Source organism: Seriola lalandi, unplaced genomic scaffold, assembly GCF_002814215.2.
Source record: "Seriola lalandi dorsalis isolate HSWRI2012SDOR001 ecotype SW California unplaced genomic scaffold, Sedor1 jcf7180002054464, whole genome shotgun sequence".
In the NCBI taxonomy this organism is placed as follows: Eukaryota; Metazoa; Chordata; class Actinopteri; order Carangiformes; family Carangidae; genus Seriola; species Seriola lalandi.
Window position 1 is genome coordinate 1,873 of NW_019525017.1, and position 19,232 is coordinate 21,104.

Below are 19,232 nucleotides of genomic sequence, written 5' to 3' on the forward strand. Positions count from 1 at the left end.
ATAAAAACGTCATAGTATAGTAAGGCATAAAAATCGTCAAAAAACATCATAGTATAATAAGGTATGAAATGTCATAGTATAGTAAGGCATAAAAAGTCCAAAAATGTCATAGTATAAGAAGGCATGAAATGTCGTAAAAACGTCATAGTATAGTAAGGCATAAAACGTCAAAAAACGTTATAGTATAGTAAGACATAAAAAGCCACAAAAACCTCATTGTATACCAAGGCATCAAAAGGCATTAAAAGTCATAGTATAGTAAGGCATAAAAACTTATTAAAACAACACATTATAATAAGGCATAATAAATGACATAAAAATTCAATTTAGTTTCAATTAAATTTTATTTGCATAGCACCAAAACATAATACAAATTTTTCTCTTCGCATTTTACAGGGCAAGGTCCAGACCTTAATTTTTTATATAGAAAAACCCAACAGTTTCCACAATGAGCAAGCACTTGATGACGGGTGGAAAAAAACTCCCTTATAACAGAAAGAAATCTCCAAAAGAACCAGTCTCAGGGTAGGTTGCCGTCTGCATTGACTGGGTGTCATATTATAGTAAAGCACAAAAAGTTATAAAAACGCCATAGTATAGTAAGGCATCAACAGTCGTAAAAACGAGATAGTATAGTAAGAAATTCATAAAATGTGATATTACATTAGCTATAAAAAGGCATAAAAAACAACATTGTATGGTTAGGCATAGAAATCTAAAAAACATCATACATAGTATAGTAAGGCATGAAAACATCATAGTATAGTATGGCATAAAAATATCATTAAAAAGTCATGGTTTAATATGGCAGAAATATTCAAAACAAACAACATAGATAGGCATAAAAACATCATAGTATATTAAGGCATAACATCATAGTATAGTATGGTATAGAAATGTCATAAAAAAGTCATAGTATAGTAAGGCATAAATAGTCTTAAGAATGACACAGTAAAGTAAGGCATAAAAATGTCATAAAAACGACATAATATACTAAGGCATAAAAACATCATAAAATCTACATAGTAAAGTAAGGCTGAAAAGGCATAAAAATGTCACAGTACAGTAAGGCATAAAAAGGTATAAAAACAACATAATATATTTAGACATAAAAATATCATAATATAATTAGACATAAAAATGTCATAAAAACGTTATATTATAGTAAGGCATCAAAAGTCATAATAACAATATTGTATGGTAAGGCATAAAAACATCATCGTACGACAAAGTATAAAAAGTCCTAAAAACAACGTAGTATAGTAAGGCTTAAAAAGGTATAAAAACAACATAGTATATTAAGGCATAAAAACATCATAATATAGTAAGGCATCAAAATGCAAAAAAAACAACATAGTATAGTGAAGCATAAAAGCTCATAAAAAAACAACATAATATAGTAATACATAAAAAGGCATAAAAAGTCATAATATAGTAAGGCATTAAAACAACATAAAAACATCATAGTACAGTAAGGCATAAAAAGACATAAAACATCAAAGTATAGTAAGAAAAAAAATTATTGAAATGTCATAATACAAAATATTAAAAAACAGTACAGTAATTATAGTAAACTCCAGACACAAAAGGCCCCAGGCCTGGGAATTCATACTATACGTAAGGCATAAAAAAGTCATAGTATAATAAAGCATAAAAAAGTGGGTTAGTGTTGTCAATTAACCTAATGTGTATTTCTTTGGACTGCGGGAGGAAGCCGGAGTACTCTGAGAGAACCCTCGCATGCACAGGGAGAACGTGCACACAGAAGGGCATCTAGACCAGGGTTCGAACCCAGAACCTTCTCACTGTGAGACATTATAACCACTGCAACACCGTGCCACCCAATGAATAAATCTTTGCATTGTAAAACATAAAAACATCATAGAATAATAATAATGATAATATGACTTCACTCTAAACATAGTGCAAACAAGTTCACTCAAATACCTAATAATGCAATAATGCAAATAACTAATAGGAAAAATTCTATCCTCCCAAAATATTGGTAGGGACATGTCCATATTGTCCATAAGCAAACTTACACCCTTGCTCACTGTCTACCTTCTCCTTTCCCGTCATGCCTCAAGCTCAAGTTTTCCCCCTCCTTCCTTACATCACTGAACCTATACATACATCCCTCACACATCCACAGTAATACATCATGCACCTTGTTTCATTTTGGATGCGTGCTTGCATCTTTGCCCTTTGGCAGGAGCTTTTTCTCAGATGCTTTGTTGTGTCTGAGAGCGAGTGGGAACATACGCTCCCCGAGCTGTGGGTGGTGGGTGGAAAGCGAATGTGAATAGAGATTTTGCCACGCTCCTTCCAGCTGGCTTAAAAATATCCCAAGAATTTAATGACAGCTCGCAAAGGGATGCTGAGCTTTTTCAATCTGTGCTGTGTTGGTGAAGGAATTACTGATCCTCACACTCACACAGGGCTATTTTCACAAATAATAAATAAAAACATTTAATGACTGTTAGGACATTTTTTATTATTATTTGCTTGCCTTCTGAGAGTTAGACGAGGATATTGCTATAACTATCTGTTTGTTTAATAAGAAGCTAGCTTAGCGCAAAGATTGAAAACAGTGAAACATCTCCTAATTATTAAGTTTATTAATTGTAAAAAAACCATTCTGTTCCCGGAGTATGGAAACTGGAGACTTGAAATAGCCAAAAAATAGGCACAGTAATGGTCCGTTAAACCACATTGGGACATTTTTACAACTATTCTTATGAGTAATAACTTTTTCAAATCACCTTTCAGGGGAGAAGTCACTATGAATGTAGTAAAAGAGTGACATAACAGGAAAATACACCAAATCTGCCCATCAATGACTGCAACTCCTGAGTGAACGTAATTATCTATATGCCCGATCTTATTCTGACCTTTAGTCATAGCTGGTATGTGCAGTTGCCCTTAGTGCTTTACTATTCCTTTTAGCAGTAGCTTATCTCTTTTGAATGATAATAACCAGACTCATATATGATGGTATCACATTCCTCTGTCTCAGGTATCTCAAGCCAGATGTTCACAAGAAGTCCAAGCACAAAACAGCGGTGATAAAAAAGACTCTCAACCCAGAGTTTAATGAGGTAGCTATCCATGTTTGAGTACGTGCATGTGAATAAATGTGGACGCGAGAAGCACATTTGCATTGGCTGAATGTAAATAGACAAGCTTATATTGTCCTCAGAGACACTATACTGCATACAAAGTTTCTGTAAGACAGCCAATTACAGTTTTCACATTAATGTCTTCTGCTTCATTAGTGAGTATTTTAGAGGTTTGTATGTAGAGGTGTGTAGGTGTGATCTTCTGACCTCTGCTCTTGCCCACTCATCCCTTTCCCCTCTTTGTTTCCACCAAGGAGTTCTTCTATGAAATCTCCTTCTCAGAGTTAGCCACCAAGACGCTGGAGGTCACGGTGTGGGACTACGACCTAGGAAAGTCCAATGACTTCATAGGTGAGTTGACACCACAAGCATTCAGCAATTAGTAAATTCCTGCTGGCGAATTTTGGAGCACTGATCGGCCACGTTATGAGCAGTCTAATGACATTGTACCCATGGCAGATGTTGCCAAAGATATTTTAGGATGTTTTCTATTGCTATCATCTGAGTGCAGCACTGTGTGTAATTTGCAGGGTTTAGTCGCCAAAAGGGCGTTAGTGACATTTTGTATGAAAATGAGCTTCACACTATACTTGTTCTGTGAGTGGGAGTAAGTCATTTCACAATTTCAATAACTTTTTGCCTGCTTCTACTTTTCCTGGGAAGTTTTTCTTTCTTAAAGTAATTACAGGTTAGGTCTAGGGTTTTTCATTACTTTTTTTTATTTCCAGAAAATCCTAAAATAAAGTCAAAACTGGCAGCGTGTTAGTCTGTCTCTCAGTACTTTCAGATTTCCCATCCCTGTTCATGGCACGTATCCCAAGTCTACTACTAGAGGTAAATCGTTAAAAACAGGTACATATATAGTTTACTTAAAAAAAAAAAAAAAGGCTCAGTCGTCTCTTGAAACTCCTGAGCAGTCAGTCAGTCAAACAGGAGTAGTACAATTGTTGGGGACTATTTTCATCTATGGATATATAAACATTTTGTGCTCTGGTGAGTATCTCCAGCAGCAGGACTATTTGGAACTGAGTCAAACAGTTCCCATGTGGATCGTAATGAAGGAACCTGTGTTCTAGTGCAGTGGTGTGGCTCACTGATTTGTTTTTAATCCTTTTTAGAGGTCTGCAGCACAGAGGAAGAAGTTATTAAGCTTTGGCTACACAGACAACACTTGTTGGAATGATATTGTTGATTTAGTTTTTTTCAGGGGTTGTTGAGAAGTAGAAAAATACAGAAAATCATCAGATGTAGTTAAGTTTCTATTGAAAGAGAATACTTCCTTGCTATTGAACTCAATTAAAAACATGAAAGTATTAGTAAATGTCCATGAGCATCTGAAACTGAAATTGTGGAATGAGTTTACTTTAATAGGTAGTCAGTCGGTGATGACAGGAAGGCTAACCTGACTTAACTTTGTTCATTTTATTTTGTAATTTCCACATTTTTCTCTGAAACGGTCCAGTTTGAACTCTGTCAGCTGTTTAAAGATCACATGCAACAGTGATCCGGTTTCAAAAACGGTATCTCAGTCACTTTTATTGTGGGTACATCTTAAAGAGGCGACTGCGAACATCTGATCTGAACATCATATCTGACCATTTTTGTAATCATTAGACGCCTTGGGTCTCAGTCTTTAATTTCTTTTGAAACGGAAATGGAAATATATTCCTGTCTATAAATAACCACACGAGCAACTAGGGATAAAAGACAACAAAATATGCAATTACTGCCAATACAACAGCGCAGTAGAAAATAACACCATCTAGAAGATTTTCAATAGACCCAAAAGGTGTCGATTGAAGCTACAGCTAATTACTCTCCTAGCAATACACAACCTATTTAGGATCAAAAGTAATATCAGACAAAAACACTAATGCCAGCATGCCATTCTGGTAATACATTTTGTTCATTTTCTTTTACCTGCTACTCGCTGTTTGTCTATTAAACTTGAACTTTCCTCTCTGCATAGATTGACTGATATTATTTATTGGTTCTGCACTTGTCAGGGGGTGTGTCCTTAGGGTGTCACTCACAGGGAGAGACTCTGCAGCACTGGATAGACTGTCTGAAGAACAAGGGCAAGAAGGTGGAGCGCTGGCACACGCTGACCAACGAGCTGCCTGGATCCACACTGCAGGAATGAACTGAGCCTCTTCCACTGCACTGACACTGGAGAGACTGCCTGAAGACTCGGGATGGGAGACGTTTCATCGCATGCTCTGAGGATTTTCTGCATGTCTATGATGGATTCATATCCTACTTACTTTGTGTCATAAATGAGTTAATAATTCATAACAACATACCCAAAGGGGTCACATGCAGAGATCAATACTCTAATCTCAGATCTAAATAGACCTGATGCAAATCTGGGAAACCATCCCTACCACAAAGCTATGATTGTGAGAATTTCCATAATCATATTCATAGGGATCTATGTCCCTTTTATGGATTGTATGTTAATCTAAATGCTCCTCTGCACTGCTCCAAACTGGTCAGATCTCAATAAATGAGAAAAATTGAAATCGTTCAAGAAAGTAAAATGAGGGAGAAAGTTGGAATTATTCTGCGCTTCGACTCTCATGTCGTCTCTCATGTCAGGTTTGCTCACTCTTATTAAATTTGGTCTGCTATTTTTCATTAACTGCTGACATTAAACTCCACTATTATGACCATCTGTTTCACAGCGCACATACCTCTCCCTTGCAATAATGATTTGCCTAATGCTTCCGAAGATTTCCAAGTGGTCTTAATACTGCCAGACGTTTTTGTATCTATTGATCTGATTGCCATTTGATTGCCTGCAGACAGCACAACCTAATAAGATAATTGGTTCTTCCATGTTGATGGTTTGTGTCAGTTATTTGCATGTTTGGTGTTGACGCAACAAACTTAAATGACAAATATGTGCCAGACTCTGCTGCAGGATGAAATGTTCATCATTGTGTTGTTCCCAATTCTCCTGAGGTGTGTTGCTCTGATTAACTAAATTTTATTCAAGGGTAACAGTTTTTTTTTTCTATGTTGTTCACAGTTGTTTGATGTGTCAGCTCAAATATCAGTGTGTCAGTTTCTCGTTGATGACACGTTGATGTTAACCTACTTTCGCTTCACAATCCTTCGTTTGTGAGGATGAGGATGGTGGTGTAATTAACAGAAAAGTTTCAGAGCAGTGGAGAGTTGTGCATGGTCGTACTCTGTCAGACAGTAAATAAAATCATCAGCCCTTGTTTGATATCTGAATAACAAATATGAATGGTGTGAAGAGCACAGTGTTGTCTGGTAGCTCTCCATCTGCTGCTTTACTATTGATTGCAGGTTTTATTTGTACTCGGTCTTGTGGTAAAAGAGGCATGCTGAAAATACCAGTGGTGTTTATATGTAAATATATATTGTGTTTCACTTGCTTTGGATGTTTGTCTTTTGGAACATAAACTGTGCATGGTTGTTTCTTTCTTTTTCTTTTTTTTCTTTTTTTTTTTGCATAAAACATTCATATTGATTTATTGCGTGTATCCCTGAATTTCTATTATATTTGCTGGTTCCAAAGTGTCAGCAGCTCAGGCAGTCCAATAAAGCCAACGCTGCCACCTGGTCTTCAGAGTCTGCAACTGCAGCCTCTTCTCTGACAGTAATGTAAGCAGAAGTGATCATGAGGTCGTGGCCGAGGAGCACAGAGGCACAGGTGTAGGAAAATCAATAAAAGCAACATTATTAGTTTAACTCTTCACACTCTCACATTTGTTTAAGAAAAGGAAAAACACAAAATCTGTGATTCTATCATTGCCTATGATCAGTCAGAACTTAACCTGTAACCTTCAAACAACTATATAGAAACTTTTCAATAATAATAATTACAATCTTACAGCTAACAGTGACATTTAATAACTACTGAATACTCATTAATGAAATTTAAATACCACTGAATGTACTCTTTTTAAATATTTCACTTTTAAAACTATCTTTCTGAACTAATGTGAAAACTTTAAGCAGGCAATTTCAAAAATTGTATTAATGTTGAAGTCAGATTCAAAAATACAAAAATATCCAAAATACAAAAACCTATATTCAATTTGCTGAAATTTAATAAGTTAAATTCTGATCTAAGAATTCAAATCAAGTCACAGATCAAATTAGCCCACAGCCAAATTGGATTATTTAATCCAGACACCAAATCTGAGGATGACAAATGAAAACTACTTTGTGACAGAGGATGCTTTGTAATTCAGGCCGATTGGACACTTTGATCACATCATGATTAACAGAACATAATTTGATTGGACAAGGGTCTTATTGATTCCAATCAGACTCAGCTGATATAATCAGTGGCTCAGATACTTATAAATCGAATTTCACCAATCCAGTTTGTGCAACCTAATTTAATTTTGTGCTATTGTTACCTAGATGTGAGTTTCTTCTTTTCTTATCACCTGTGTTATTGATTCCTGCAAGATCTATTGAACTTCTCGCTTGTTCCATTTGACAGTGAGGTCAGGACCAGGACATCAGGATGTTTTTGGTAAACACGCTTCCAGGGTATATGCATGGATAGATCGACAAGCTGTGAGGCTCACCATGAGCCGACCGAGTGTCTGACTCAGAAGCAGAGTCATGGACGTCAGGACAGAGGCTCCGTCTAGAATTCAGATAGAAAAGAAGGATTAGGAAAAACACCTGAAGCTCATTACAGCTGTAGTTTCTGATTATTGTGCATTTTCTCGTGTATCCGAGCGGGAAATAAGCTCTTTGTGAAATCTAAGAAGGCTACTACTGTTTCATCTTAGTCACTGTTTGTTCCTCCCTGCACTCATCAAAATCAGCTGCACCCCTGGATGTCTGTCCTCTACAGAACCTGTCAGTAGAAGAAAAACAATGTCTTTATGATACAACCATTACCGTTATGAATACTAATTTTTTTTTTAAAGTGCAATGAATATATAATCCAAAAATGTGTAGTCCAAATTGATCATTTAACCATATTATAAAATTATAAAACAAATTAATATAACAAACATCAACTAGAAAAAAGGAAAGAAAAGAAAGAAAGAAACAGAAAAACAAATAATTAGGAATTAGTTTCTCATGCTGTTTCTCATGATTATGTGAAATATCCCAATCTAAGATACTTTTTTATTGCTGCAGAGTTCAAATTTAAATATTCTACATTGTGCATTATTTCATACACATTTTCCCGAATTTCAGCCTGAAATATTTGGTATCTTTGGTAACGTTAAGAGTTTAAAAGAAGTTCAGCAGGTTTGAACAATGTTTGGCAGCACAGGATGACTGACGTCTGCATCAAAGCAAGATGAACATAATGTGATTTTCAAAGGGATCTAAAAGACTGTCTTTGGTAACCTTTTCCAGAGTGAAGTTTTAACTAAGAACAACAAACCTGCCTTGCACTCAGACTCATATGAAGATATTCAGAAGCTACTGTAAAACCACATAAAGCCTTAAAATTGACTCAAATCTTAAAATCGACTCTAATTTCCACAGGTAGCAGATGTAGAGATTGTAAGTTTGAGGTCACACACTCTCTCATGTGAGAACTACTGAGTCTGTGTTTGTGAAGTCATTTTGAAAGCGTTTGTGTAAACACAGATACAGAACATTGCGATAGTCCAGGTCCAGACGTAATAAGAAATATGAGTCTTTGCAGATGAAAAAAAAAATCTAAATTGATGTAAAAAAAAATTGAAATTGATCTAATCTTGTGCATTTTATGAAGCTGCAGGACAGAGGCCCAGCCTGCTGATTTTATGATCTAAACTGAGATCACAGTGAAAAATGACAGAGGACAATAAACATTCAGCCTTGGACGCAGCTCTGCATTTTAAACGACAGCAGCGGTGGCCTCCTCATGATAAAAATGTTTAATTAAAATCAAATGATCATCAGTGTCAGAAGACGCAATATCATCTAAAAGAAGAACTCATCAGGATATAATCATATTGACAACATGATGGCCTGTAAACGGTCCTCAGAAGATGAAAAAACATGGCAAGCAAGTACTGTAGAAAACACTCCCTCTCTGGTGCTGCAGACAGACTTTAATATGACCATTAAAAAATAAAAGTAGTTATTTTTGCTCAGGGAGGATTAATTTAAAATCCAGTGGTTTAGTAGATTTCTGTGAAACCACAAACGTTTATTTAAAGCTAACCCCTATCTGCTCTGCAGGGACCAGCACCAGCGTGACTGCAGGTTGAGAAAACACATCATACGTAACCAGCGTTACTAGCAGCACATCGCGTCACAAAACCGTGTACTTCCACACCAACCTACTGGCTGTCTGACTCTCTGAAAGGGTTTTGATTTTCATAATCATTCACATTATTGTTTGGTTTGGTGTTATTTCAGTCCATGTTATTGAGCTATTGTTTGTATCAAGATTAAAATCACAAATATTCAAGCTGAAGTCATCTTTGCATGATCATGTCATAAGAATAGAGCTGACAGCATCACAAACAAGTGAATCTGCGGCGATGCCACTGAAAACAAAACGTAAAAAGAGTGATGAAGACGCCACAGAAGGAAAGTCCCTCTGGATACTGCAAACAAACTAAAGAGCCTTGATGGAAAATATTGCAGTTATATTTCAGCACAGAGGGACGGAGCTGTGACTTCACTCTGTGATGATGAGTTGTTTTCATTACAGAGCCAGCAACGAGCACATTACTGCCACCTAGCCAGGACTGTGGTGAAAAGTTAGACGCTGCAGCGAACGGAGTGAAGTGTGACAGTCGTGCTGTACAGTAATAATGGGTCGAATAACAGCCTGAAGCTCACGTCACATTTTTAATTAAGCTACATTTGTTTAGATACTGTAAAGGTACTGAATCACAACTCACTTCCTGAATAAATTTTAAGTGGATTCCATCGTTTCCTTTGGCCCTAGTGTCGCACGTTTATTAGTGTGAAATTTCATTGTGGGTTTGGAATCATTTGCAAGACAAACTTACCCTGCATCCAAACACCACATTCAAAACATGTTATGACTTTAGATATAAAATACAAATAATTAATCATTCATTTGTCTCTGATTTTGAGGGTGACAAACATTCAGCACTTAGTGGCAAATTATTCACTGTTTACAGATTGAATCAATTATTAATTAAGTCTGTAGAGAAATAACAAATGTAAATTATGTTTGAAAACAACTGAACGAAGGAAACGTGATGAACATTTCCCTTCGTTCCAGGCGGCGAACCTTCCAGAGTGTAAATAATTAAATGAATGTTGGCTGAATTCCATTTAGCTGCTTCAGGTTCAGGGTCCTGGTATTGTGCATGCTGGCTCATTATCACAGTGTCATGGCTTACTGGGACACTTGAATAGAACAGAGCCATTGTTGATGTTATTACCAGCACCTGTGCTTTTCCATGTCTGCTGTGGAAAAAGGCCCCATCAACAGTTTTAGTACAAAACTTTTATGACAGACATTTTCATCTGTCACGACAGTAAAAGCACAGATGTAACACATTATATTAATGACGGTCTCATCCCATTTAGGTTGATCAGAAAGGCGTGCCGAGCTAAGCCAACATGCAAAATGACAGAGCCATAGAGTGCTGTCATAATTAAAGTGATTGGTTACACCTGTGCTTTTACTGCCATGACATCTCAGAACATCTGCTTTTTGACAACAAACTTCACAAAGAACTATCAGTCAAAAACGAATAGCGAGTCTGAAAACTAGAGCTGGAAAATTGTTGTGTTGACAGGTGTTGAGAAAGTCTCTGAAAGTCCACTAGTAGCTGTGTACACCAGGCTGCTGTCACTGAATGAAATACAATAAGTCCCTGTCAAAATGAGCCACGGATACAAATTGAATCTTTCATGTGGAAACTGTTGACACTTTCACAAGCATGTCATAGTATAAAAAAAAAACATTATTAATAATTCATAATAATCCCTAATAATTACTATCTAATTCCTCTTGCCACAATGATCCATCTCAGCTTTAATTCACTCTAATAATGATTATTTTTCAGCCCTAGTTCTCCCTTCAATTTAAGCAGGCAATAGAGCAGCATTGCCACAGGTCAGTATATCTCATTATGCTGTTATTTCCTATGCAGACTGACAGGATGATCATGATGCATCCGAACGCTGCCAAGCTGACTCACAGCCTCAGTGTTTACGTGACCCAGCTGGATAATCCCTGACCCACTTACTGCATCTGGATGTGCCTCTGTCTGGTACAGTGATCCCCTTCTGAGCCGAACTGTATTACATACCTACTGTTAAATTAGCTGAGTACAAGGAAAAATACTGCTGTCAAAATGTGAAAACTTGTGAGGGAAAATTTGCTGCAGTCAGATGTTGTGATTTCTGCTCATATAGTTGTTTTTCCCCCTCTGTTAGCTCAAGAAGTTTTCATATAAACTTTTTTTTAGTAAATTGTGACATGAATAATCATGTATATATTAAATATGGCCATATTAATTTTATTTATTATTTTATATGTATAGTATTTTTTTGTGTTTATCATTATAACAGAGCTCTCGCTTCACTGGGAACCATGTATTTCTTCATATGTTGCCTTTTTTAAGCCTATAGTGTTACTGTTATTATCATTTTCATGTGACATTTAAACATTGCTTATGTCCAAACAAATAACATTACACTTGTGATTGCTGTGACAAAAACATTGCTGCAGTTAATGATTTTCATTATTGTTTAATCTGCATCTGCATATCCCCCTCAAGAAGAATTGTAATAACTAATAACTGACTTTTTATTTGCCAGTAGTTTGGTTAATGACCAAATACCTGCAAAACTAATGACATCCCCAACAGCCTCAACTGTACTTTGTGTTAAATGCTAATTTGCAGGTTAGCATGCTAACACACTGAACTACGATGGTGTAAATAGTAAACATTACACCTGCTAATAATCAGCATTTTAAAATTGTCATTGTGAGTTTGTCAGCATGTGCTGTTAGCATTTAGCTTCAAGCAGTACTGTAAGTACAGCCTCACAGTGCTGGTAGCATGGCCGTAGTCTTGTTTGTTTTCATCACTTAACAAAATAGTGGCTGATTGATTTTTTTCTATCATGACTAAGTGACTGTGTAGAACATGCTACACTGTAAAACAGCCTTCAAATGTTCATCGCTGTCTGATTGGATGCAAAAATCTATTACAGAAACAACCACTTCTGTTTTTCTTTATGATATTCCAACTATTTTTTGCCCATTCACTCCTCATAAATACTAAATAGTAAAGTCTGAGGAGGCAACAGTGATTACTTTTTAAATTTAAAAAAAAAAACTAAGAAAAACAAGAACCTCAGAATATAATGAGGGATATTTGGCTTTGATTTTGTTGAAGTCATCTGAGGCTTCCCTTGTGATTACAGTCAATCATGCATTGTATTTCTTTGGCTCAGGGCCTCTCCCCTCAGCATTTTGCTCTTCCTGCTGTCTCCACTCCACTGATGGCAACAGCAGGCGCTTTCCATCCCTGCAGCTTACACACTATCACAGTACGGAGAACTACATTAATACTTCCCTGTTTTTTTTTTTTTTGCTCTCATCTGGTAAATTGCAAAACACAGTCTCTCCTCAATGGCTAAGCTCTCTGGATATCACTCACTGTTTGACACTCATTCTCTCCCACACAAACAAAATCTCTATAATCTCCACTGCTGCTCTTGACTCTGCTCAAAACAACACCGAAAACATGTTACATGCATTGTGTCTTTATTATGAATTTGCTGCAGAAGTATAATAGTCCAAGTGCCAGCTCATCTTTGTAATTTTCAACTTCTATCATCATACATTAATAAAAATCCACAACATGCCAATAACCACAAAGATTATAGAAGCCTGGTGGTAATACAATGACTGTCAGGAGGCTAGCTGACAGTGTCTGTGCCTACGTTAGATCATAACTACTTAATGCTAACTCATATCCACTAGAGAATTTTCACAATATTGAGATTTATATCCGCAGAATACATCAAATGTTGATTACAATTAAATGTACATATTAAGTACTAACAGGAAAAAAAGCCATATTAATCACTACAGAAAATTATCTGCAGGTTTGAACTCATGAGACTCTGACATCGTGGCGTTTCTGTACATAATAAGGAGAGTTTTATCTGTTCTTAATGAAACCTGGTTGTGTTTTAGATCACAGTGAGAATCACGGGTAGATAAAGATCAGAGGTTAGGTAAGGATATACAGAAGCTATAATAATAATAATAATAATAATAAAATAACTTATCTGTTGTACTGCTATCACACTGCTACTCATATCTCACACCCATAAAATGTCTGATCCGGTGTATTACAAATAATCCATCAAAATATAATCCTATTGTGTTTCACAACAGTATATATTAAGGTGTTCATTGCAGACAAATCCAAGTAAAAATCAACTGTTTTAGGGGTTTTTCAAGGGACAAAAAAAAAAAAAAAAAAGCCACCATCTGTCTGGTTTAAAATTACAGGCGACCTGTGGATGCAGACTGAGGCTAGAGCCACAAGTCTGACTGCAATCATGAGCTATTTACTTTGTTAACCAAATCGTGATGCCTCATATGCATACAATACTACCACCACCTGTCAACTGCGGCACAGCACTTGAAGAGCATCACATTACAAATCTTCATCTGTTTCAAAATGATCTTTTACAAACATTATCAAAAGATAGGATATAGGATGGCATATAATTAGCTTCCCTGTAAAATTAATATTTTAAGTATCTTGCTACAGTGGGGGGGTTTTTTGTGAACATGTACCCTCTTTCCCTGCTCACAGTGCTCAGTGGTGTTTAGTGGATATACAGTAAAGTCGCAGCAGAGTAAAAACACTTTTGATGTTCCTCTCTATGACAACAATTCTGTGATGAGAGTTGGGTCTTTACAAAGCAAGAAACTTTCCCTATAAATCCTTTTTTTGGCACATATTTTTCCTTGCAGTGATGACTGTGCCGTCTGTGCGAGACTTTTCATAATCCCCTCCATTTTAGCACCCATAGCTAGTCCTTGGTAAGCCTCTTTTTCATCCTCTTTTGCCTCCCATACGCTCACATCTCAAACACAAGATGTATGGCAGGAGTCATGAGAACCACAGAGGAGAGTCTGAAAAAAAGAGGACATACTGTGATTGAAAGTGTTTCTTCTCTGTGGGGTAAATGGATGAATTTCTGCTCTGTGATTCCAATGCAGCGCAAAAAAATCCCAGAGCCTCTCCACGTATCCAAGGGGATTTAACGGCAAGCTGAAACTCTGATGCGTCCTGTCGTCAGTGCAGTGAAGGATGGACTTGGCGGACATTTTGTTGGGACTTGCATGTGGCGCTGAAGCTGGGAGGCAATCCTTCCTGTTCCACGCTCTGTTACCACCTCCACTGGTCTCTTTTCCAGTCCACCTTGTTTGAGTCAGTTCTGAGGGTGGTGGTGGGAGTCTTGAAGAGTTTGTGTCTATCTCAAGAATCGTTCTGAATGTGTTGACCAGAATACGAAGGGGACTGATTAGTCTGACTGACTCCCTTCTCCATCCAACATCATACGGACAAACCCCCCCCCCCTTCCCCCAACCCTGACTCAGAGCAGCAGTAGTTGCATATGTTATTTTCTTCCATTAGCAAAAGGGATTTATATAGATTACAGAAATATAAGTAAGCACTGTATATCGGGTGCATATTTGTCACACATCCAGGTAATGACTAGGCGGTAAAGACGGTGGTGCAGGTGCGGGCCAGACGGTCAGTTGCCTTATCCAGTTTCATCCTGGGATGAAACTCAGGTTTTCACATTTACTAAAAAAAGAAAAGGAAGTGCATTAGTTGAAAACTATATATTCTGCAACTGCATATGGATGTATACACTTTCACAGACCACAAGAGGACAGTTATATAAAGAGAAAAACAAGGGCTGCTGAGTCCCAGAGACCTTCACTCAAGTTGTGCGTAAACTTGCTCTTGCAGTCATTAAGTTAATTAGGACATCTCTTGGCTTAATGAGACCCAACAGGCTGCAACTGTGTGCACTCGAGAACACGAGTACAGATAAGTATCTGAAGTGAAAAGGCAAGGAATCACTTAACTGACTGACCCTTCACAAATATATTTAAATATACAATACTGCAAAAGACTAGTCGCTTTCTTTGCGACTTACTAATAAGTAATAATCACTGATCTGTTACCAGAATCCCTTTATTTGCCAGGTACAATAAATGAACATTTATTTGTCTTGTGAGCAAGTCAACAGCTCACACACTGACATACATTATATACGTATACATACGGTACAGGGACAACAAGACTTCACATTTTGTACAAGCAAACAGGTCAAGGCGAACAACAGACAACAGACTACACATATCACTCTACAGATACACACACAGCAGTCTGAGGAATGCAGTCGGTTACAGCTGGAGGCCACCCGTGCAAATATGGAGAAGTATGTAATAAAATGTAGATTTGAGTCTCTGATGCAAATATGAATAATATGTTCTGATGTTTGTGTAACGTTGACATAGTTCTTAAAGGCTAAAGTGCCGCAGTGTATAAAGACTTTCCAACTAGTGCAATATTGTGCAAACATGGATGGTAACAATGTCAGTGATTACAGTCAGATTGTGCTAACAGAGCTAAATATTGTATTGTGATGGGATCAACAGTGACAGCAGCAGGTTTTTAGGCCAGGAGGATCAGTGGTAGCAGGGCTATTGCTACGAACCCTTAACCGTCAATTCAATATTCACAGGCAAAGAAAAGAGGAGTTCAGTGGGAAGAATCCGCTGTGCACAACTACACAGAGGGTAAAAAGGTGAGGTTAAGGTTTAAAGGTCAGATTTGGGACACTCACTGGCCAGGTTGACAATGCAGGCGATGATAATGACCGTCCCTCCTACTAGTGATACCATGGAGAGCATCTTGGCCACACGTCCCAGACGCACAGCACCATCCAGGTTTCCCTGTTCAAGACTGTTCTTGGACTGAAGGAGAAGAATGAAACCATCTGTTAATTTGGGTTTAATACAGACGCATATTCTAAAAACCATAATCTCAGCAAAGTTGCTTCAGAACAACAAAAATGTTAAATGAAACTGTCAATGAAAATAAAAGAAACATAAGGAATAATAAGCCAAAACTACAAAACAGACAAATGATCCTGTTCTTACCATGATGGAGTAGACAAATCCCACAATGTTTATGGGCCAGACGGGGCAGAAGCAGGCCAGCACGGACAAGAGGAGGTAGTCTTTAACCTTGGTCCGGTCCAAGGGTGGGTTGGTGGCGATGCTGGAATGGCGAGAAAGCGATGGCCTGGGCGAAAAAGCAGTGTAGCCTATGGAGCTAGCCCGGCTCCCCTTCCTGGTCTTGCCGTGATGAGGGTAAGAGATGGAGTGTTGTCTTCGTGGAGGAGAGGATATGACTGGAGAGGTGCTCTCTGCAGGCGCCGAGTGTATCCCGTTACCTGCACATGAGGGACGAGAAGGACGGGCAGATGTTTGAAACACTGGAAGAGGTAGATGTGAGTGTACCTCACCGGAGTGCACTGGAATTTGACTTTCCCTGAGTGAGCTGACTAAGCAGCTGTATGACCCACCCGCTGCCTTGATATCAGGTCAAACACAGTCACTTACTGTTCTTCAGTTTCTCGTTGATGACTATGACTAGCTCTCCTTTGGATTTGCTGCGGGGGGGCCGTGTGCTGGCCGGGCTGCCGCAACTGTGGATGAGATGTTCACCTATTACCGGTGGGCATGGAACAGAGACGGAGGCTTGGCTCGCCAGAGAGTCTTCCTGGTCCAGCAGCGATGGTTGGTCCTCTCCTGGCCAAATGGCAGGAGCTGGCATCATGTTCACAGCCATGCTGACCGCAAAATGAAGCCTCTGTTTGTGGTCCAGTCCTGTGTGTGCTGCCTGTTTGTCACACCTGGGGAAAAGAAAATGGTTTTAACCATATAAATAAACAGAGCTTGCTCTCTCTCATCTGCTTAGGAACTGTAAAAAAAAAAAAAATCCTGGGGTGGAGAGGGGAACCAGAAAGGGAGACTGGTGCATCTTATCTTTCTCTGAAGAGGGATTCTGTAAAGGTTTTTGGAGAGCAGGGGAAGGTATGTTACCCTTTTTTCATCCCAGATTCACATTATCCTTTCTTCCTAATGAAAAAGCTCAAATATTTAAATCAAAGAGATAGATTTTACGTCCACCACAGGTCATAAAATTGCAACTTGCCGTTAGAGGACAAGAATTTCGCCTGCGTTTTAGGTCTATTTATTACTTATTTTCCTCATCAAAATAAACTAGGAAGTAATAAGATGAATGGATCTTTGGTGGAAATTATTAATGGAACATCATATATCTAGAACATACATCCAGAGAGCATGTATTTTTCACTAGCCTTCAGCAGCCTCTACCGTAAGCTTATTCTGCATCTCAGCATAAAGTAAACATAACTATGTCTAAAAATTTTAAAATGTAATATAAAGTGATGATCGCAGCTCTTGAAATGAGTTGTACCAATTCAGTAGTGTCATATTATTTAAAGATATTTATTTATTTGGATACCCACTGGCTGTTACTTATGTAACACCTTCTCTTCCCGGGGGCCATAGGAAAAAAGCTACAACATCAACAAAAATATAAATTAGAAGAAAACTTTAAATAAAACACATATAAATATAAATACATGTGCTTACATTTGAAACATTCATTGGGGAGAGGGTGTTGCATTTTGTCTGCATCAAGTAAAATATCAGTAATTCTTTGAAGGGTCTTGGTCAACAATAACTTTCAGCCCCACTCTCTGCACAAAGATTTTCGTACCGTCCCTAAATACACTGCTTTAACAGATTTAGTTTGGACCCTGGCTCAATATCACATAAGCCTCTTAATAATCCACTTTGACATCAGATGACAGATCGTCATTTTTGATCACTTCGTGTGCCACGGTGAACTAAACGGGCTGAAGGTAAACAGATAATATACACTATGGTTCACTTTGAATGGGGCCTCTATATAATTAGCAGACTCTCTATCTCAGGGAACAAAAAAGCAGGTCACAATGACACGAGGAGTACAAAGGCATGGCAGATGGAGGCAGGTTCCTTTGAAACGATAGTAGCAGCCATAGTCTCCCTGCAGGTGTGTACATACCATTCTTTCATCATGTGTACACAGGCCCTAACTGGCGAACGGGGTCCGGTTGTTGGCCACTGAACAATAAGGTGTAGGACAAAGCAATGAAATGATGGGGTCAAAGGAAAAACAGTCGGATTGATGGTGGTGGTGGTGGGGGGGGGGTCTGCTCATCAATTAGCCTGCTGCTATTGATCTGAATTCAGTGGATGTGGGCTGCTGAATTGCAATAAGCAGGAAAAAAAACACATGCCGCTTGTGCTGGATTCTTGCATTTAAAGCGAACCACGAATTGATCAAAGTGCAAATAGATAGTTGCCATTTTTGGATTTCTCATTAAAAAAATACAGGGGAAAAGGGTGGAAGATAAATCAAACTGACCTTTTTTTTAATCCAGCGTCAATCTCAACAGTCAGGGCGTCCCTGGTTTTGGCATCGTGGTAACGTTAATCCCAGGTGAAAAATAACAGCATCAGTCGCGACCGAACATCTCCTCTACATCCACAGCGTATTTGCGAACATGCACCGTTTGTCAAAAAAAACCTGAGTTTTTCTGTTGTTGTTGTTGTTATTATTATATGAGAAAGCTGGAGTGCGGCAGAGCTGGTGTAGCGTCTTAGTCCAGCGCAGTGTGCTGGGATGGATGGGGAGTCTCCTGGATGGCAGGGTGGATCAGAGAGGAGGGGTGTGTGAAATGAAAAGTGAAATCAACCAGACTACGTGCTGTGGGAGAAGGGGGTGGGGGGGGTGGAGGGAAGGCTGGAGGACGGCATCCTCTGCTCACCCCAGAACACTGAATATTTATCCACTGATGCAGCATCACGGAGTCGGTGAAAAAAAGGATGTCCTCCTGTCTCCGCCTTGCAGGAGGACAGGAATTCAAAAATGAGCCCAATTAGGTTTTCAAACCGGAAGCAGACGATAAAATACTCCCAGAGATGTTGATTTATGGCTGGAGACAGTTCAGGGTAGAGGACATTTGGCCCACATGTTAAGGTGACGATCAGAT

The 19,232-nt window shown here is 38.3% G+C and overlaps 1 protein-coding gene and 1 long non-coding RNA gene across 3 annotated transcripts; one reads left to right on the forward strand and one right to left on the reverse strand.

The window, feature by feature from the left end:
• Positions 1 to 2,997: 2,997 nt before the first annotated feature.
• Positions 2,998 to 6,711, forward strand: LOC111658663 (uncharacterized). The gene is made up of 3 exons (XR_002761014.1): positions 2,998 to 3,098; positions 3,374 to 3,470; positions 5,126 to 6,711. It is a non-coding gene; the product is annotated as an uncharacterized LOC111658663 (long non-coding RNA).
• A 6,097-nt stretch (positions 6,712 to 12,808) lies between these two features.
• prrt2 (proline-rich transmembrane protein 2) lies at positions 12,809 to 19,183 on the reverse strand. 2 transcript variants are annotated; one of them, XM_023411298.2, is made up of 5 exons: positions 18,605 to 19,183; positions 16,726 to 17,018; positions 16,261 to 16,556; positions 15,945 to 16,074; positions 12,809 to 14,893 (listed from the first exon to the last, which is right to left on the reverse strand). In XM_023411298.2, the coding sequence occupies exons 2-5, from the start codon at positions 16,952 to 16,954 to the stop codon at positions 14,877 to 14,879; spliced, it is 672 nt and encodes a 223-aa protein (XP_023267066.1). In that variant the 5' UTR covers positions 16,955 to 17,018; positions 18,605 to 19,183; the 3' UTR covers positions 12,809 to 14,876. The 2 variants fall into 2 exon arrangements, with proteins under 2 accessions (XP_023267066.1, XP_023267065.1); XM_023411297.2 differs by lacking the exon at positions 12,809 to 14,893 and having other exon boundaries at positions 15,272 to 16,074.
• Positions 19,184 to 19,232: the final 49 nt, after the last annotated feature.

Coding starts and splice junctions, on each gene's coding strand:
- prrt2 (XM_023411297.2), bottom strand. CDS start 16,954: ATGGCTGTGAACATGATGCCAGCTCCTGCCATTTGGCCAGGAGAGGAC. Junction 16,557..16,725: donor CAACGAGAAACTGAAGAACA/GTAAGTGACTGT, acceptor CCTCATGTGCAG/GTAACGGGATACACTCGGCG. Junction 16,075..16,260: donor GATTTGTCTACTCCATCATG/GTAAGAACAGGA, acceptor CTTCTCCTTCAG/TCCAAGAACAGTCTTGAACA.